This window comes from Cydia fagiglandana, chromosome 26, assembly GCF_963556715.1.
Source record: "Cydia fagiglandana chromosome 26, ilCydFagi1.1, whole genome shotgun sequence".
Lineage (NCBI taxonomy): Eukaryota > Metazoa > Arthropoda > Insecta > Lepidoptera > Tortricidae > Cydia > Cydia fagiglandana.
In genome coordinates this window covers 10,091,993-10,111,046 of record NC_085957.1, presented here as the reverse complement: position 1 = coordinate 10,111,046, position 19,054 = coordinate 10,091,993, and the positions used below count along the sequence as shown (strand labels likewise).

Sequence of the window (19,054 nt, the reverse complement as noted above, 5' to 3'; positions counted from 1 at the left end):
CCTTTACTCTATCCTGGATGTAAAACTTAACATGTGTGTTATATTTCAGTAATAGCGTTAAAATGCAACCGGTCCGTCCGAGAGCTGCGGCTGTGCGACAACCGGCTGACGGGCGCCGACGCCGCGCAGATAGCCGCGCTGCTCAAGATCAACTCCCGGATACAGCTCCTCGATCTCTCCAACAACCAAATACAGGTGAATATGCCGAGTCGGGGTCTCACGGTCAACTAGGACGTTTTAGAGCTTGTGAGTTTCACGGTTCAAATCTTCAGTCAGGTTCATGAAAATTTGCGAAAATTATTTACTATTTATTTATTAATGTTTTTTGGGTGCCGTACCTTTAGGTACCCTTTAGTAGGGTAAAAACGGGAACCTATTACTAAAACTCCACTGTCCGTCTGTCTGTCGCCAGTATCTCATGAACAGTGATAGCTAGACAGTTGAAATTATCACAGTTGATGTATTTTTGTTGCCGCTATAACAACAAATACCGACCCTGACCCGCTGTCAAACTTCGGTTTTGGAGGAAGTTCATTTTCTGTACGGTAGGACTATTACTTATTCTGTGGTGAAATTAATTGTATTAAATATATTAAGAATGGGTCACTCACGTATTTTAAGTCGATAACGCTCGACATGTTTCACTCCGTACCGAGGAGTGTCATCAGGAGCTCGCGATGAGTGTTTTTCGACTTAAACGTACGTGACCCGTTCTTAATATATTAATATGTCTGTGTGTCAGAAAATTTGTTATAAAGTAATTTTATGTTTATAGGACGCGGGCGTGGGTCACATAGCGGACGCGCTGGTCGAGCAGTCCACACAGTCCCCGCCCTCCGCCACCAGCTCGCCCATGTCACCACACACGTGCCCTAGTGAGTGTACCCATCATCATCATCATAGTCGTGTACAGGACGCGGGCGTGGGTCACATAGCGGACGCGCTGGTCGAGCAGTCCACACAGTCCCCGCCCTCCGCCACCAGCTCGCCCATGTCACCACACACGTGCCCTAGTGAGTGTACCCATCATCATCATCATAGTCGTGTACAGGACGCGGGCGTGGGTCACATAGCGGACGCGCTGGTCGAGCAGTCCACACAGTCCCCGCCCTCCGCCACCAGCTCGCCCATGTCACCACACACGTGCCCTAGTGAGTGTACCCATCATCATCATCATAGTCGTGTACAGGACGCGGGCGTGGGTCACATAGCGGACGCGCTGGTCGAGCAGTCCACACAGTCCCCGCCCTCCGCCACCAGCTCGCCCATGTCACCACACACGTGCCCTAGTGAGTGTATACCCATCATCATCATCATAGTCGTTTCACTCTTGACAGAGTGGTCATGGCATAGAGGCTAGTAATGAGTGCTCACTCCATACATCAGTTTTCTGTCCCAAAATGACTATTATTTTCGCAGTCGACATCTAGCATCGAATAGCGGAATTATCAGTACCACTACGTGACACTAGAATTCTCTAGTGTCGCAACAAACGAAAATTGTATTGAACAGTGAGCAACAGAAGTTGCTAAGCGGGCGAGGTGTTCAAAATTACCTAGATACGCTCTTATTCTCTTAATAATAAAGTCGCGTCAAGATCATTTTGAACACCTAGCTCGCTTAGCAACTTCTGCTGCTGACTGAACAACAATTTATGTGTAGTTGTTGCAGTATAACGTGTGTTGTTGTTGTGTAACGTGCAGTGGCGGCGCGTCCATAAAAGCCGATCCCCACCGACTTGCCTGTTTTTGGACGTTTGAGCAGAATTGAAAACAAATATGTAAGCCAAATTAGCCCCGGCTTGCCTATGGATATCTTTGACGCGTCGCCATTGGTAACGTGTTTTGTTGTTGTTGTGTGACGTGTGTTGTTGTTGTTGCAGTGATGGGCGGCGGGCACGAGGCGCGCGGGCTGGCGTTCCTGGTGCTGTGGAACAACCAGCTCACCCGCAACGCGGCGCACCACCTCGCCAGGATGGTGGTATGTCCACACACATTTCATATTACTCTCTCTACACATATTTCACATTGATTATAACAGATGGCGTTAGTATGTTCTACATCGCGCTTACGGAGTTACAAATGTCAGTTACTATATATAACTTTGACCAATCAATGGACTTTGATTCCCCGGCATAACATTCGTCTGGAGAGAGTACTCTATTGGCCCTCTCTGCGTACGGTTAAAGACTAGTTTAGCTTCTTATGAGCGTCGGTGTCTAGTCATTTCTATGGCTGCCGGTTGGCAAAACTGCGCAGTGACGCTATTTTTTATAATGGTGACTAGACTTTGACGTTTGAAAGATGCTAGTGTGACCTCAATGTCATCATCAACATATCAGCCTTTTATCGCCCACTTTTAACACATTCAACACCAAGAACCCGACTGTCGGGTACACTGTTCGTAGCGACTACGCGCTACATACGGCGAAACCGTGGCTACGCGCTACGAGCGTAACCCATAGCACTTAGTGGTAATGAATGTGTTAAGCATAGGCCTCTCTTCGAGTACGCCATTTATCCTGGTTCTGAGTCAACCTCAAAGCGGTATTGTTAACTCGTTGTGTTTATACAGCGTGCGTCCAAGTCCCTGTGCGTGCTGAACGTGGGGCGCAACGCCATCGGCGCGGCCGGCGTGCGCGTGGCGGGCGCGGGCGCGCTGCTCTCGCTCGGGCTGCAGGGCGCCAGGATCCTGGCCGACGCCGCGCCGCTGCTGCAGCAGGCGCTCGCGCAGGACACGCATCTGCAGGTACACTACACTACACAACGCCATCGGCGCGGCCGGCGTGCGCGTGGCGGGCGCGGGCGCGCTGCTCTCGCTCGGGCTGCAGGGCGCCAGGATCCTGGCCGACGCCGCGCCGCTGCTGCAGCAGGCGCTCGCGCAGGACACGCATCTGCAGGTACACTACACTACACTACACAACGCCATCGGCGCGGCCGGCGTGCGCGTGGCGGGCGCGGGCGCGCTGCTCTCGCTCGGGCTGCAGGGCGCCAGGATCCTGGCCGACGCCGCGCCGCTGCTGCAGCAGGCGCTCGCGCAGGACACGCATCTGCAGGTACACTACACTACACTACACAACGCCATCGGCGCGGCCGGCGTGCGCGTGGCGGGCGCGGGCGCGCTGCTCTCGCTCGGGCTGCAGGGCGCCAGGATCCTGGCCGACGCCGCGCCGCTGCTGCAGCAGGCGCTCGCGCAGGACACGCATCTGCAGGTACACTACACTACACTACACAACGCCATCGGCGCGGCCGGCGTGCGCGTGGCGGGCGCGGGCGCGCTGCTCTCGCTCGGGCTGCAGGGCGCCAGGATCCTGGCCGACGCCGCGCCGCTGCTGCAGCAGGCGCTCGCGCAGGACACGCATCTGCAGGTACACTACACTACACAACGCCATCGGCGCGGCCGGCGTGCGCGTGGCGGGCGCGGGCGCGCTGCTCTCGCTCGGGCTGCAGGGCGCCAGGATCCTGGCCGACGCCGCGCCGCTGCTGCAGCAGGCGCTCGCGCAGGACACGCATCTGCAGGTACACTACACTACACTACACAACGCCATCGGCGCGGCCGGCGTGCGCGTGGCGGGCGCGGGCGCGCTGCTCTCGCTCGGGCTGCAGGGCGCCAGGATCCTGGCCGACGCCGCGCCGCTGCTGCAGCAGGCGCTCGCGCAGGACACGCATCTGCAGGTACACTACACTACACAACGCCATCGGCGCGGCCGGCGTGCGCGTGGCGGGCGCGGGCGCGCTGCTCTCGCTCGGGCTGCAGGGCGCCAGGATCCTGGCCGACGCCGCGCCGCTGCTGCAGCAGGCGCTCGCGCAGGACACGCATCTGCAGGTACACTACACTACACTACACAACGCCATCGGCGCGGCCGGCGTGCGCGTGGCGGGCGCGGGCGCGCTGCTCTCGCTCGGGCTGCAGGGCGCCAGGATCCTGGCCGACGCCGCGCCGCTGCTGCAGCAGGCGCTCGCGCAGGACACGCATCTGCAGGTACACTACACTACACAACGCCATCGGCGCGGCCGGCGTGCGCGTGGCGGGCGCGGGCGCGCTGCTCTCGCTCGGGCTGCAGGGCGCCAGGATCCTGGCCGACGCCGCGCCGCTGCTGCAGCAGGCGCTCGCGCAGGACACGCATCTGCAGGTACACTACACTACACTACACAACGCCATCGGCGCGGCCGGCGTGCGCGTGGCGGGCGCGGGCGCGCTGCTCTCGCTCGGGCTGCAGGGCGCCAGGATCCTGGCCGACGCCGCGCCGCTGCTGCAGCAGGCGCTCGCGCAGGACACGCATCTGCAGGTACACTACACTACACTACACAACGCCATCGGCGCGGCCGGCGTGCGCGTGGCGGGCGCGGGCGCGCTGCTCTCGCTCGGGCTGCAGGGCGCCAGGATCCTGGCCGACGCCGCGCCGCTGCTGCAGCAGGCGCTCGCGCAGGACACGCATCTGCAGGTACACTACACTACACTACACAACGCCATCGGCGCGGCCGGCGTGCGCGTGGCGGGCGCGGGCGCGCTGCTCTCGCTCGGGCTGCAGGGCGCCAGGATCCTGGCCGACGCCGCGCCGCTGCTGCAGCAGGCGCTCGCGCAGGACACGCATCTGCAGGTACACTACACTACACTACACAACGCCATCGGCGCGGCCGGCGTGCGCGTGGCGGGCGCGGGCGCGCTGCTCTCGCTCGGGCTGCAGGGCGCCAGGATCCTGGCCGACGCCGCGCCGCTGCTGCAGCAGGCGCTCGCGCAGGACACGCATCTGCAGGTACACTACACTACACTACACAACGCCATCGGCGCGGCCGGCGTGCGCGTGGCGGGCGCGGGCGCGCTGCTCTCGCTCGGGCTGCAGGGCGCCAGGATCCTGGCCGACGCCGCGCCGCTGCTGCAGCAGGCGCTCGCGCAGGACACGCATCTGCAGGTACACTACACTACACTACACAACGCCATCGGCGCGGCCGGCGTGCGCGTGGCGGGCGCGGGCGCGCTGCTCTCGCTCGGGCTGCAGGGCGCCAGGATCCTGGCCGACGCCGCGCCGCTGCTGCAGCAGGCGCTCGCGCAGGACACGCATCTGCAGGTACACTACACTACACTACACAACGCCATCGGCGCGGCCGGCGTGCGCGTGGCGGGCGCGGGCGCGCTGCTCTCGCTCGGGCTGCAGGGCGCCAGGATCCTGGCCGACGCCGCGCCGCTGCTGCAGCAGGCGCTCGCGCAGGACACGCATCTGCAGGTACACTACACTACACTACACAACGCCATCGGCGCGGCCGGCGTGCGCGTGGCGGGCGCGGGCGCGCTGCTCTCGCTCGGGCTGCAGGGCGCCAGGATCCTGGCCGACGCCGCGCCGCTGCTGCAGCAGGCGCTCGCGCAGGACACGCATCTGCAGGTACACTACACTACACAACGCCATCGGCGCGGCCGGCGTGCGCGTGGCGGGCGCGGGCGCGCTGCTCTCGCTCGGGCTGCAGGGCGCCAGGATCCTGGCCGACGCCGCGCCGCTGCTGCAGCAGGCGCTCGCGCAGGACACGCATCTGCAGGTACACTACACTACACAACGCCATCGGCGCGGCCGGCGTGCGCGTGGCGGGCGCGGGCGCGCTGCTCTCGCTCGGGCTGCAGGGCGCCAGGATCCTGGCCGACGCCGCGCCGCTGCTGCAGCAGGCGCTCGCGCAGGACACGCATCTGCAGGTACACTACACTACACTACACAACGCCATCGGCGCGGCCGGCGTGCGCGTGGCGGGCGCGGGCGCGCTGCTCTCGCTCGGGCTGCAGGGCGCCAGGATCCTGGCCGACGCCGCGCCGCTGCTGCAGCAGGCGCTCGCGCAGGACACGCATCTGCAGGTACACTACACTACACAACGCCATCGGCGCGGCCGGCGTGCGCGTGGCGGGCGCGGGCGCGCTGCTCTCGCTCGGGCTGCAGGGCGCCAGGATCCTGGCCGACGCCGCGCCGCTGCTGCAGCAGGCGCTCGCGCAGGACACGCATCTGCAGGTACACTACACTACACAACGCCATCGGCGCGGCCGGCGTGCGCGTGGCGGGCGCGGGCGCGCTGCTCTCGCTCGGGCTGCAGGGCGCCAGGATCCTGGCCGACGCCGCGCCGCTGCTGCAGCAGGCGCTCGCGCAGGACACGCATCTGCAGGTACACTACACTACACTACACAACGCCATCGGCGCGGCCGGCGTGCGCGTGGCGGGCGCGGGCGCGCTGCTCTCGCTCGGGCTGCAGGGCGCCAGGATCCTGGCCGACGCCGCGCCGCTGCTGCAGCAGGCGCTCGCGCAGGACACGCATCTGCAGGTACACTACACTACACTACACAACGCCATCGGCGCGGCCGGCGTGCGCGTGGCGGGCGCGGGCGCGCTGCTCTCGCTCGGGCTGCAGGGCGCCAGGATCCTGGCCGACGCCGCGCCGCTGCTGCAGCAGGCGCTCGCGCAGGACACGCATCTGCAGGTACACTACACTACACTACACAACGCCATCGGCGCGGCCGGCGTGCGCGTGGCGGGCGCGGGCGCGCTGCTCTCGCTCGGGCTGCAGGGCGCCAGGATCCTGGCCGACGCCGCGCCGCTGCTGCAGCAGGCGCTCGCGCAGGACACGCATCTGCAGGTACACTACACTACACTACACAACGCCATCGGCGCGGCCGGCGTGCGCGTGGCGGGCGCGGGCGCGCTGCTCTCGCTCGGGCTGCAGGGCGCCAGGATCCTGGCCGACGCCGCGCCGCTGCTGCAGCAGGCGCTCGCGCAGGACACGCATCTGCAGGTACACTACACTACACTACACAACGCCATCGGCGCGGCCGGCGTGCGCGTGGCGGGCGCGGGCGCGCTGCTCTCGCTCGGGCTGCAGGGCGCCAGGATCCTGGCCGACGCCGCGCCGCTGCTGCAGCAGGCGCTCGCGCAGGACACGCATCTGCAGGTACACTACACTACACTACACAACGCCATCGGCGCGGCCGGCGTGCGCGTGGCGGGCGCGGGCGCGCTGCTCTCGCTCGGGCTGCAGGGCGCCAGGATCCTGGCCGACGCCGCGCCGCTGCTGCAGCAGGCGCTCGCGCAGGACACGCATCTGCAGGTACACTACACTACACTACACAACGCCATCGGCGCGGCCGGCGTGCGCGTGGCGGGCGCGGGCGCGCTGCTCTCGCTCGGGCTGCAGGGCGCCAGGATCCTGGCCGACGCCGCGCCGCTGCTGCAGCAGGCGCTCGCGCAGGACACGCATCTGCAGGTACACTACACTACACTACACAACGCCATCGGCGCGGCCGGCGTGCGCGTGGCGGGCGCGGGCGCGCTGCTCTCGCTCGGGCTGCAGGGCGCCAGGATCCTGGCCGACGCCGCGCCGCTGCTGCAGCAGGCGCTCGCGCAGGACACGCATCTGCAGGTACACTACACTACACTACACAACGCCATCGGCGCGGCCGGCGTGCGCGTGGCGGGCGCGGGCGCGCTGCTCTCGCTCGGGCTGCAGGGCGCCAGGATCCTGGCCGACGCCGCGCCGCTGCTGCAGCAGGCGCTCGCGCAGGACACGCATCTGCAGGTACACTACACTACACTACACAACGCCATCGGCGCGGCCGGCGTGCGCGTGGCGGGCGCGGGCGCGCTGCTCTCGCTCGGGCTGCAGGGCGCCAGGATCCTGGCCGACGCCGCGCCGCTGCTGCAGCAGGCGCTCGCGCAGGACACGCATCTGCAGGTACACTACACTACACTACACAACGCCATCGGCGCGGCCGGCGTGCGCGTGGCGGGCGCGGGCGCGCTGCTCTCGCTCGGGCTGCAGGGCGCCAGGATCCTGGCCGACGCCGCGCCGCTGCTGCAGCAGGCGCTCGCGCAGGACACGCATCTGCAGGTACACTACACTACACTACACAACGCCATCGGCGCGGCCGGCGTGCGCGTGGCGGGCGCGGGCGCGCTGCTCTCGCTCGGGCTGCAGGGCGCCAGGATCCTGGCCGACGCCGCGCCGCTGCTGCAGCAGGCGCTCGCGCAGGACACGCATCTGCAGGTACACTACACTACACTACACAACGCCATCGGCGCGGCCGGCGTGCGCGTGGCGGGCGCGGGCGCGCTGCTCTCGCTCGGGCTGCAGGGCGCCAGGATCCTGGCCGACGCCGCGCCGCTGCTGCAGCAGGCGCTCGCGCAGGACACGCATCTGCAGGTACACTACACTACACTACACAACGCCATCGGCGCGGCCGGCGTGCGCGTGGCGGGCGCGGGCGCGCTGCTCTCGCTCGGGCTGCAGGGCGCCAGGATCCTGGCCGACGCCGCGCCGCTGCTGCAGCAGGCGCTCGCGCAGGACACGCATCTGCAGGTACACTACACTACACTACACAACGCCATCGGCGCGGCCGGCGTGCGCGTGGCGGGCGCGGGCGCGCTGCTCTCGCTCGGGCTGCAGGGCGCCAGGATCCTGGCCGACGCCGCGCCGCTGCTGCAGCAGGCGCTCGCGCAGGACACGCATCTGCAGGTACACTACACTACACTACACAACGCCATCGGCGCGGCCGGCGTGCGCGTGGCGGGCGCGGGCGCGCTGCTCTCGCTCGGGCTGCAGGGCGCCAGGATCCTGGCCGACGCCGCGCCGCTGCTGCAGCAGGCGCTCGCGCAGGACACGCATCTGCAGGTACACTACACTACACTACACAACGCCATCGGCGCGGCCGGCGTGCGCGTGGCGGGCGCGGGCGCGCTGCTCTCGCTCGGGCTGCAGGGCGCCAGGATCCTGGCCGACGCCGCGCCGCTGCTGCAGCAGGCGCTCGCGCAGGACACGCATCTGCAGGTACACTACACTACACTACACAACGCCATCGGCGCGGCCGGCGTGCGCGTGGCGGGCGCGGGCGCGCTGCTCTCGCTCGGGCTGCAGGGCGCCAGGATCCTGGCCGACGCCGCGCCGCTGCTGCAGCAGGCGCTCGCGCAGGACACGCATCTGCAGGTACACTACACTACACTACACAACGCCATCGGCGCGGCCGGCGTGCGCGTGGCGGGCGCGGGCGCGCTGCTCTCGCTCGGGCTGCAGGGCGCCAGGATCCTGGCCGACGCCGCGCCGCTGCTGCAGCAGGCGCTCGCGCAGGACACGCATCTGCAGGTACACTACACTACACTACACAACGCCATCGGCGCGGCCGGCGTGCGCGTGGCGGGCGCGGGCGCGCTGCTCTCGCTCGGGCTGCAGGGCGCCAGGATCCTGGCCGACGCCGCGCCGCTGCTGCAGCAGGCGCTCGCGCAGGACACGCATCTGCAGGTACACTACACTACACTACACAACGCCATCGGCGCGGCCGGCGTGCGCGTGGCGGGCGCGGGCGCGCTGCTCTCGCTCGGGCTGCAGGGCGCCAGGATCCTGGCCGACGCCGCGCCGCTGCTGCAGCAGGCGCTCGCGCAGGACACGCATCTGCAGGTACACTACACTACACTACACAACGCCATCGGCGCGGCCGGCGTGCGCGTGGCGGGCGCGGGCGCGCTGCTCTCGCTCGGGCTGCAGGGCGCCAGGATCCTGGCCGACGCCGCGCCGCTGCTGCAGCAGGCGCTCGCGCAGGACACGCATCTGCAGGTACACTACACTACACTACACAACGCCATCGGCGCGGCCGGCGTGCGCGTGGCGGGCGCGGGCGCGCTGCTCTCGCTCGGGCTGCAGGGCGCCAGGATCCTGGCCGACGCCGCGCCGCTGCTGCAGCAGGCGCTCGCGCAGGACACGCATCTGCAGGTACACTACACTACACTACACAACGCCATCGGCGCGGCCGGCGTGCGCGTGGCGGGCGCGGGCGCGCTGCTCTCGCTCGGGCTGCAGGGCGCCAGGATCCTGGCCGACGCCGCGCCGCTGCTGCAGCAGGCGCTCGCGCAGGACACGCATCTGCAGGTACACTACACTACACTACACAACGCCATCGGCGCGGCCGGCGTGCGCGTGGCGGGCGCGGGCGCGCTGCTCTCGCTCGGGCTGCAGGGCGCCAGGATCCTGGCCGACGCCGCGCCGCTGCTGCAGCAGGCGCTCGCGCAGGACACGCATCTGCAGGTACACTACACTACACTACACAACGCCATCGGCGCGGCCGGCGTGCGCGTGGCGGGCGCGGGCGCGCTGCTCTCGCTCGGGCTGCAGGGCGCCAGGATCCTGGCCGACGCCGCGCCGCTGCTGCAGCAGGCGCTCGCGCAGGACACGCATCTGCAGGTACACTACACTACACTACACAACGCCATCGGCGCGGCCGGCGTGCGCGTGGCGGGCGCGGGCGCGCTGCTCTCGCTCGGGCTGCAGGGCGCCAGGATCCTGGCCGACGCCGCGCCGCTGCTGCAGCAGGCGCTCGCGCAGGACACGCATCTGCAGGTACACTACACTACACTACACAACGCCATCGGCGCGGCCGGCGTGCGCGTGGCGGGCGCGGGCGCGCTGCTCTCGCTCGGGCTGCAGGGCGCCAGGATCCTGGCCGACGCCGCGCCGCTGCTGCAGCAGGCGCTCGCGCAGGACACGCATCTGCAGGTACACTACACTACACTACACAACGCCATCGGCGCGGCCGGCGTGCGCGTGGCGGGCGCGGGCGCGCTGCTCTCGCTCGGGCTGCAGGGCGCCAGGATCCTGGCCGACGCCGCGCCGCTGCTGCAGCAGGCGCTCGCGCAGGACACGCATCTGCAGGTACACTACACTACACTACACAACGCCATCGGCGCGGCCGGCGTGCGCGTGGCGGGCGCGGGCGCGCTGCTCTCGCTCGGGCTGCAGGGCGCCAGGATCCTGGCCGACGCCGCGCCGCTGCTGCAGCAGGCGCTCGCGCAGGACACGCATCTGCAGGTACACTACACTACACTACACAACGCCATCGGCGCGGCCGGCGTGCGCGTGGCGGGCGCGGGCGCGCTGCTCTCGCTCGGGCTGCAGGGCGCCAGGATCCTGGCCGACGCCGCGCCGCTGCTGCAGCAGGCGCTCGCGCAGGACACGCATCTGCAGGTACACTACACTACACTACACAACGCCATCGGCGCGGCCGGCGTGCGCGTGGCGGGCGCGGGCGCGCTGCTCTCGCTCGGGCTGCAGGGCGCCAGGATCCTGGCCGACGCCGCGCCGCTGCTGCAGCAGGCGCTCGCGCAGGACACGCATCTGCAGGTACACTACACTACACTACACAACGCCATCGGCGCGGCCGGCGTGCGCGTGGCGGGCGCGGGCGCGCTGCTCTCGCTCGGGCTGCAGGGCGCCAGGATCCTGGCCGACGCCGCGCCGCTGCTGCAGCAGGCGCTCGCGCAGGACACGCATCTGCAGGTACACTACACTACACTACACAACGCCATCGGCGCGGCCGGCGTGCGCGTGGCGGGCGCGGGCGCGCTGCTCTCGCTCGGGCTGCAGGGCGCCAGGATCCTGGCCGACGCCGCGCCGCTGCTGCAGCAGGCGCTCGCGCAGGACACGCATCTGCAGGTACACTACACTACACTACACAACGCCATCGGCGCGGCCGGCGTGCGCGTGGCGGGCGCGGGCGCGCTGCTCTCGCTCGGGCTGCAGGGCGCCAGGATCCTGGCCGACGCCGCGCCGCTGCTGCAGCAGGCGCTCGCGCAGGACACGCATCTGCAGGTACACTACACTACACTACACAACGCCATCGGCGCGGCCGGCGTGCGCGTGGCGGGCGCGGGCGCGCTGCTCTCGCTCGGGCTGCAGGGCGCCAGGATCCTGGCCGACGCCGCGCCGCTGCTGCAGCAGGCGCTCGCGCAGGACACGCATCTGCAGGTACACTACACTACACTACACAACGCCATCGGCGCGGCCGGCGTGCGCGTGGCGGGCGCGGGCGCGCTGCTCTCGCTCGGGCTGCAGGGCGCCAGGATCCTGGCCGACGCCGCGCCGCTGCTGCAGCAGGCGCTCGCGCAGGACACGCATCTGCAGGTACACTACACTACACTACACAACGCCATCGGCGCGGCCGGCGTGCGCGTGGCGGGCGCGGGCGCGCTGCTCTCGCTCGGGCTGCAGGGCGCCAGGATCCTGGCCGACGCCGCGCCGCTGCTGCAGCAGGCGCTCGCGCAGGACACGCATCTGCAGGTACACTACACTACACTACACAACGCCATCGGCGCGGCCGGCGTGCGCGTGGCGGGCGCGGGCGCGCTGCTCTCGCTCGGGCTGCAGGGCGCCAGGATCCTGGCCGACGCCGCGCCGCTGCTGCAGCAGGCGCTCGCGCAGGACACGCATCTGCAGGTACACTACACTACACTACACAACGCCATCGGCGCGGCCGGCGTGCGCGTGGCGGGCGCGGGCGCGCTGCTCTCGCTCGGGCTGCAGGGCGCCAGGATCCTGGCCGACGCCGCGCCGCTGCTGCAGCAGGCGCTCGCGCAGGACACGCATCTGCAGGTACACTACACTACACAACGCCATCGGCGCGGCCGGCGTGCGCGTGGCGGGCGCGGGCGCGCTGCTCTCGCTCGGGCTGCAGGGCGCCAGGATCCTGGCCGACGCCGCGCCGCTGCTGCAGCAGGCGCTCGCGCAGGACACGCATCTGCAGGTACACTACACTACACTACACAACGCCATCGGCGCGGCCGGCGTGCGCGTGGCGGGCGCGGGCGCGCTGCTCTCGCTCGGGCTGCAGGGCGCCAGGATCCTGGCCGACGCCGCGCCGCTGCTGCAGCAGGCGCTCGCGCAGGACACGCATCTGCAGGTACACTACACTACACAACGCCATCGGCGCGGCCGGCGTGCGCGTGGCGGGCGCGGGCGCGCTGCTCTCGCTCGGGCTGCAGGGCGCCAGGATCCTGGCCGACGCCGCGCCGCTGCTGCAGCAGGCGCTCGCGCAGGACACGCATCTGCAGGTACACTACACTACACTACACAACGCCATCGGCGCGGCCGGCGTGCGCGTGGCGGGCGCGGGCGCGCTGCTCTCGCTCGGGCTGCAGGGCGCCAGGATCCTGGCCGACGCCGCGCCGCTGCTGCAGCAGGCGCTCGCGCAGGACACGCATCTGCAGGTACACTACACTACACTACACAACGCCATCGGCGCGGCCGGCGTGCGCGTGGCGGGCGCGGGCGCGCTGCTCTCGCTCGGGCTGCAGGGCGCCAGGATCCTGGCCGACGCCGCGCCGCTGCTGCAGCAGGCGCTCGCGCAGGACACGCATCTGCAGGTACACTACACTACACTACACAACGCCATCGGCGCGGCCGGCGTGCGCGTGGCGGGCGCGGGCGCGCTGCTCTCGCTCGGGCTGCAGGGCGCCAGGATCCTGGCCGACGCCGCGCCGCTGCTGCAGCAGGCGCTCGCGCAGGACACGCATCTGCAGGTACACTACACTACACAACGCCATCGGCGCGGCCGGCGTGCGCGTGGCGGGCGCGGGCGCGCTGCTCTCGCTCGGGCTGCAGGGCGCCAGGATCCTGGCCGACGCCGCGCCGCTGCTGCAGCAGGCGCTCGCGCAGGACACGCATCTGCAGGTACACTACACTACACAACGCCATCGGCGCGGCCGGCGTGCGCGTGGCGGGCGCGGGCGCGCTGCTCTCGCTCGGGCTGCAGGGCGCCAGGATCCTGGCCGACGCCGCGCCGCTGCTGCAGCAGGCGCTCGCGCAGGACACGCATCTGCAGGTACACTACACTACACAACGCCATCGGCGCGGCCGGCGTGCGCGTGGCGGGCGCGGGCGCGCTGCTCTCGCTCGGGCTGCAGGGCGCCAGGATCCTGGCCGACGCCGCGCCGCTGCTGCAGCAGGCGCTCGCGCAGGACACGCATCTGCAGGTACACTACACTACACAACGCCATCGGCGCGGCCGGCGTGCGCGTGGCGGGCGCGGGCGCGCTGCTCTCGCTCGGGCTGCAGGGCGCCAGGATCCTGGCCGACGCCGCGCCGCTGCTGCAGCAGGCGCTCGCGCAGGACACGCATCTGCAGGTACACTACACTACACTACACAACGCCATCGGCGCGGCCGGCGTGCGCGTGGCGGGCGCGGGCGCGCTGCTCTCGCTCGGGCTGCAGGGCGCCAGGATCCTGGCCGACGCCGCGCCGCTGCTGCAGCAGGCGCTCGCGCAGGACACGCATCTGCAGGTACACTACACTACACTACACAACGCCATCGGCGCGGCCGGCGTGCGCGTGGCGGGCGCGGGCGCGCTGCTCTCGCTCGGGCTGCAGGGCGCCAGGATCCTGGCCGACGCCGCGCCGCTGCTGCAGCAGGCGCTCGCGCAGGACACGCATCTGCAGGTACACTACACTACACTACACAACGCCATCGGCGCGGCCGGCGTGCGCGTGGCGGGCGCGGGCGCGCTGCTCTCGCTCGGGCTGCAGGGCGCCAGGATCCTGGCCGACGCCGCGCCGCTGCTGCAGCAGGCGCTCGCGCAGGACACGCATCTGCAGGTACACTACACTACACAACGCCATCGGCGCGGCCGGCGTGCGCGTGGCGGGCGCGGGCGCGCTGCTCTCGCTCGGGCTGCAGGGCGCCAGGATCCTGGCCGACGCCGCGCCGCTGCTGCAGCAGGCGCTCGCGCAGGACACGCATCTGCAGGTACACTACACTACACAACGCCATCGGCGCGGCCGGCGTGCGCGTGGCGGGCGCGGGCGCGCTGCTCTCGCTCGGGCTGCAGGGCGCCAGGATCCTGGCCGACGCCGCGCCGCTGCTGCAGCAGGCGCTCGCGCAGGACACGCATCTGCAGGTACACTACACTACACAACGCCATCGGCGCGGCCGGCGTGCGCGTGGCGGGCGCGGGCGCGCTGCTCTCGCTCGGGCTGCAGGGCGCCAGGATCCTGGCCGACGCCGCGCCGCTGCTGCAGCAGGCGCTCGCGCAGGACACGCATCTGCAGGTACACTACACTACACTACACAACGCCATCGGCGCGGCCGGCGTGCGCGTGGCGGGCGCGGGCGCGCTGCTCTCGCTCGGGCTGCAGGGCGCCAGGATCCTGGCCGACGCCGCGCCGCTGCTGCAGCAGGCGCTCGCGCAGGACACGCATCTGCAGGTACACTACACTACACTACACAACGCCATCGGCGCGGCCGGCGTGCGCGTGGCGGGCGCGGGCGCGCTGCTCTCGCTCGGGCTGCAGGGCGCCAGGATCCTGGCCGACGCCGCGCCGCTGCTGCAGCAGGCGCTCGCGCAGGACACGCATCTGCAGGTACACTACACTACACAACGCCATCGGCGCGGCCGGCGTGCGCGTGGCGGGCGCGGGCGCGCTGCTCTCGCTCGGGCTGCAGGGCGCCAGGATCCTGGCCGACGCCGCGCCGCTGCTGCAGCAGGCGCTCGCGCAGGACACGCATCTGCAGGTACACTACACTACACTACACAACGCCATCGGCGCGGCCGGCGTGCGCGTGGCGGGCGCGGGCGCGCTGCTCTCGCTCGGGCTGCAGGGCGCCAGGATCCTGGCCGACGCCGCGCCGCTGCTGCAGCAGGCGCTCGCGCAGGACACGCATCTGCAGGTACACTACACTACACAACGCCATCGGCGCGGCCGGCGTGCGCGTGGCGGGCGCGGGCGCGCTGCTCTCGCTCGGGCTGCAGGGCGCCAGGATCCTGGCCGACGCCGCGCCGCTGCTGCAGCAGGCGCTCGCGCAGGACACGCATCTGCAGGTACACTACACGCCGACCTTTAAACCTGTACTCGACCTCGGCAACCGTTTTCTAGGTGATCTAGATTCTAAAGTATGAGAATGACGGCGACTGCGAGCGGTACGGTCCAAAATAATAAAAGTAATAAAACAGTTTGAAGTTAGTCTTAAAATACGCTTAAGGTAGAGGGGGGCAATTACGAATTAATTTTATATCGAGCAAAAACGATACTATTGAACTTAAATAAGTTTAAAATTTACAAAAAATATTGCCTTTATATAAAGCTCCTTCGCAGGGCCTCAAACTATTTCTATACCAAATTTCAACTAAATCGGTCCAGCGGTTTAAGCGTTTAAAGGTAACAAATAGACAGACACACATTTAATATAATATATATATTATATATTTTATATATTTGAGTTTTTTTTTTTCAATTTGACGATGTTCTCACATTTCTTTTTAAATTATAAATTTGTAATTTGTTGTTCATTGTTGACGTTGTATAACTATGTGTACACGCTAAATTATTGACGATCATAATGTAAATTCATATAGATTAGCGAAAAAATAATTTATACTGTAATTTATCATTATGAAATAAGTAAACTAAACTAAACTATGTATTTGTAACAGAGAATAGACCTGCGCGACAACAGACTGGGTGCTGAGGGGCTGCAGGCGATCCTCGCCGCCATGGAGACCAACACCACCCTCACTCAGGTCGACCTGGACGACCCCGTGGTGAGTCAACTGCACTTAACGACTATATGAGACTAATGATAGACCTGCGCGACTACAGGCTGGGCGCGGAGCTGCAGGCGATCCTCGCCGCCATGGAGACCAACACCACCCTCACTCAGGTCGACCTGGACGACCCCGTGGTGAGTCGACTGATGCACTTAACGACTATATGAGACTAATGATAGACCTGCGCGACAACAGGCTGGGCGCGGAGCTGCAGGCGATCCTCGCCGCCATGGAGACCAACACCACCCTCACTCAGGTCGACCTGGACGACCCCGTGGTGAGTCGACTGATGCACTCAACGACTGTATGAGACTAATGATAGACCTGCGCGACAACAGGCTGGGCGCGGAGCTGCAGGCGATCCTCGCCGCCATGGAGACCAACACCACCCTCACTCAGGTCGACCTGGACGACCCCGTGGTGAGTCGACTGATGCACTCAACGACTGTATGAGACTAATGATAGACCTGCGCGACAACAGGCTGGGCGCGGAGCTGCAGGCGATCCTCGCCGCCATGGAGACCAACACCACCCTCACTCAGGTCGACCTGGACGACCCCGTGGTGAGTCAACTGATGCACTCAACGACTATATGAGACTAATGATAGACCTGCGCGACAACAGGCTGGGCGCGGAGCTGCAAGCGATCCTCGCCGCCATGGAGACCAACACCACCCTCACTCAGGTCGACCTGGACGACCCCGTGGTGAGTCAACTGATGCACTCAACAACTATATGAGACCAGTGGGGAGATACTCCTGACTTCGGGCAAACTCGGCTCCGTTCGGCTCAGCATTGCTCCGAGCAATTATTAGGGTTGGTATCCTTTTGCGTGCACGACCACAGATAACATTTCACTAGAAGTACGATTGTACATTGTAGGCACCTTGACTTTGAGGTTCATGCACAATATTAAAAATAAAAATAAATCATCTTTATTGCAACTTTGAGTTGTTACATAACATTGGTTCCTGGCTCTCAAGTAGGTTTCTCTGTGTCTCAAGAGCCAGTTCCTTCCCAATTATTTTATACATTGGTATTTAATGGTGACAGCAATTTCTCTTGAAATAGCAACGATTCAGAATGTAAACAAACAAGATGGCTGTCATTCACGATCCACATTCCACAGATAATACACAGATTACACTTGATTGAAGAATTATTCGAAAATAATGTTGCTAACCCGAAATCTTTCAAATTTGCCTCCTTTTGTTACTGACAGGATTTGCTTGACCAAGTATATATCCTTTTAAATCGAATGTTGTTTCGTAGGAGACGTCATCCCCTAGCGAGGAGCTGGTGGCGCGGCTGACACGTGAGGTGCGCGCCCTCTGTCGGCGCAATGAACCCGCCGCAGCTAGCCCCGAGCGACGCGTCACCAGGAAGATCAGCCTCACCTGCCACACGCACTGTCTACATCGGGTAACTATAGTAGATTGCTAACCAAGGGATGAAAGGGATGAAGAGGGAGAGACAGTGAAACACGATGTGTGAATGTCACGCCCTCGCCAGACAAAGAATGAAGGACTTTGGAGCAGGATATCTGGAACTAAAGGATTTTAAAACGCTACCCATGAGCTCCATCATCCGACACATGGATATGGTGGGAAAAGCTCTTGAGTAGCGGACGGATCTTCTCTGTTGAGGTAGTTTGGCGTTTGAACGCAGCAGTGAGAGCGCCAATAGTGCGAGACTGAAATGGTTCCTTACAGTCGAGTTAAACACTCACTTATTCCGAATACGAGGAAAGTAAAATAAATGTGTACTTATTAAAAAAAATAGGGCTATAAAGTACAAACTTCAGTAGTATTTCTTGAGGGTACGTTCGATTAACAATTTAGGTAAAAATATCGTTATTTACGGAATGGGGAGTTAATTATCAGAATGGAAATTAAAGAAAAGAAGATGGAAAGGTAATCATGGTTCATATCTCGGGCAATATAAGTCTAGAGAAACTAATGTGAATCATTCAAAACTGTTAGAATGGAAATTGTACAACAGTCAACAAATCTATATACAACCAAAATTTTAATTGATTATCTGTAGAAAGAAGAAAAAAAAACGGGCAAGTGCGAGTCGGACTCGCGCACGAAGGGTTCCGTACCATAATGCAAAAAAAAACAAAAAAAGCAAAAAAAAGAACGGTCACTGTACTGACCACTCCCGAAGTTGCTTAACTTTGGTCAAAAATCACGTTTGTTGTATGGGAGCCAGATTTAAATCTTAATTTTATTGTTTTTAGTATTTGTTGTTATAGCGGCAACAGAAATACATCATCTGTGACAATTTCAACTGTCTAGCTATCACGGTTCGTGAGATACAGCCTGGTGACAGACGGACGGACGGACGGACAGCGAAGTCTTAGTAATAGGGTCCCGTTTTACCCTTTGGGTACGGAACCCTAAAAACGTACTTAGCAAGTGTTGTAGAGCATAAAGGTGTCATTTTCTGTACACTTTTTATAACAACAACGACCAGAGCATGAGAAATGAATAATATTATACTGTACACTTAGAACTTGTCCAATGTCCAGACTATACCTATGTATAGTCATTCAGCTTAACTCTTCTGCCGATACCTAAAACGGAGTTATGTTGTTCCAGAGCCTGGCGGCCGAGGAGCCCCGCGCGGGGCGGGAGGGGCGGGAGGGGCGGCTGCGCTCCCCCGCGCCCTCCCCCGCCGGCTCCCCCACCCCCGCCATGCACCCCTCGCGCTTCTCCGTGAGTA

The 19,054-nt window shown here is 65.2% G+C and overlaps 1 protein-coding gene across 1 annotated transcript in view; it reads left to right on the top strand.

Annotated features, from left to right (window-relative positions):
* Window positions 1–19,054, top strand: part of LOC134677462 (microtubule-associated protein futsch) — a 99,842-nt gene that overhangs the window by 69,485 nt on the left and 11,303 nt on the right. Inside the window, exons 6-12 of the mRNA XM_063535944.1 lie at window positions 50–195; window positions 776–875; window positions 1,883–1,980; window positions 2,575–2,748; window positions 16,214–16,321; window positions 17,600–17,749; window positions 18,931–19,047. Of these exons, the coding sequence (XP_063392014.1) occupies window positions 50–195; window positions 776–875; window positions 1,883–1,980; window positions 2,575–2,748; window positions 16,214–16,321; window positions 17,600–17,749; window positions 18,931–19,047 (893 nt within the window). The remainder of the gene's footprint in view (window positions 1–49; window positions 196–775; window positions 876–1,882; window positions 1,981–2,574; window positions 2,749–16,213; window positions 16,322–17,599; window positions 17,750–18,930; window positions 19,048–19,054) is intronic.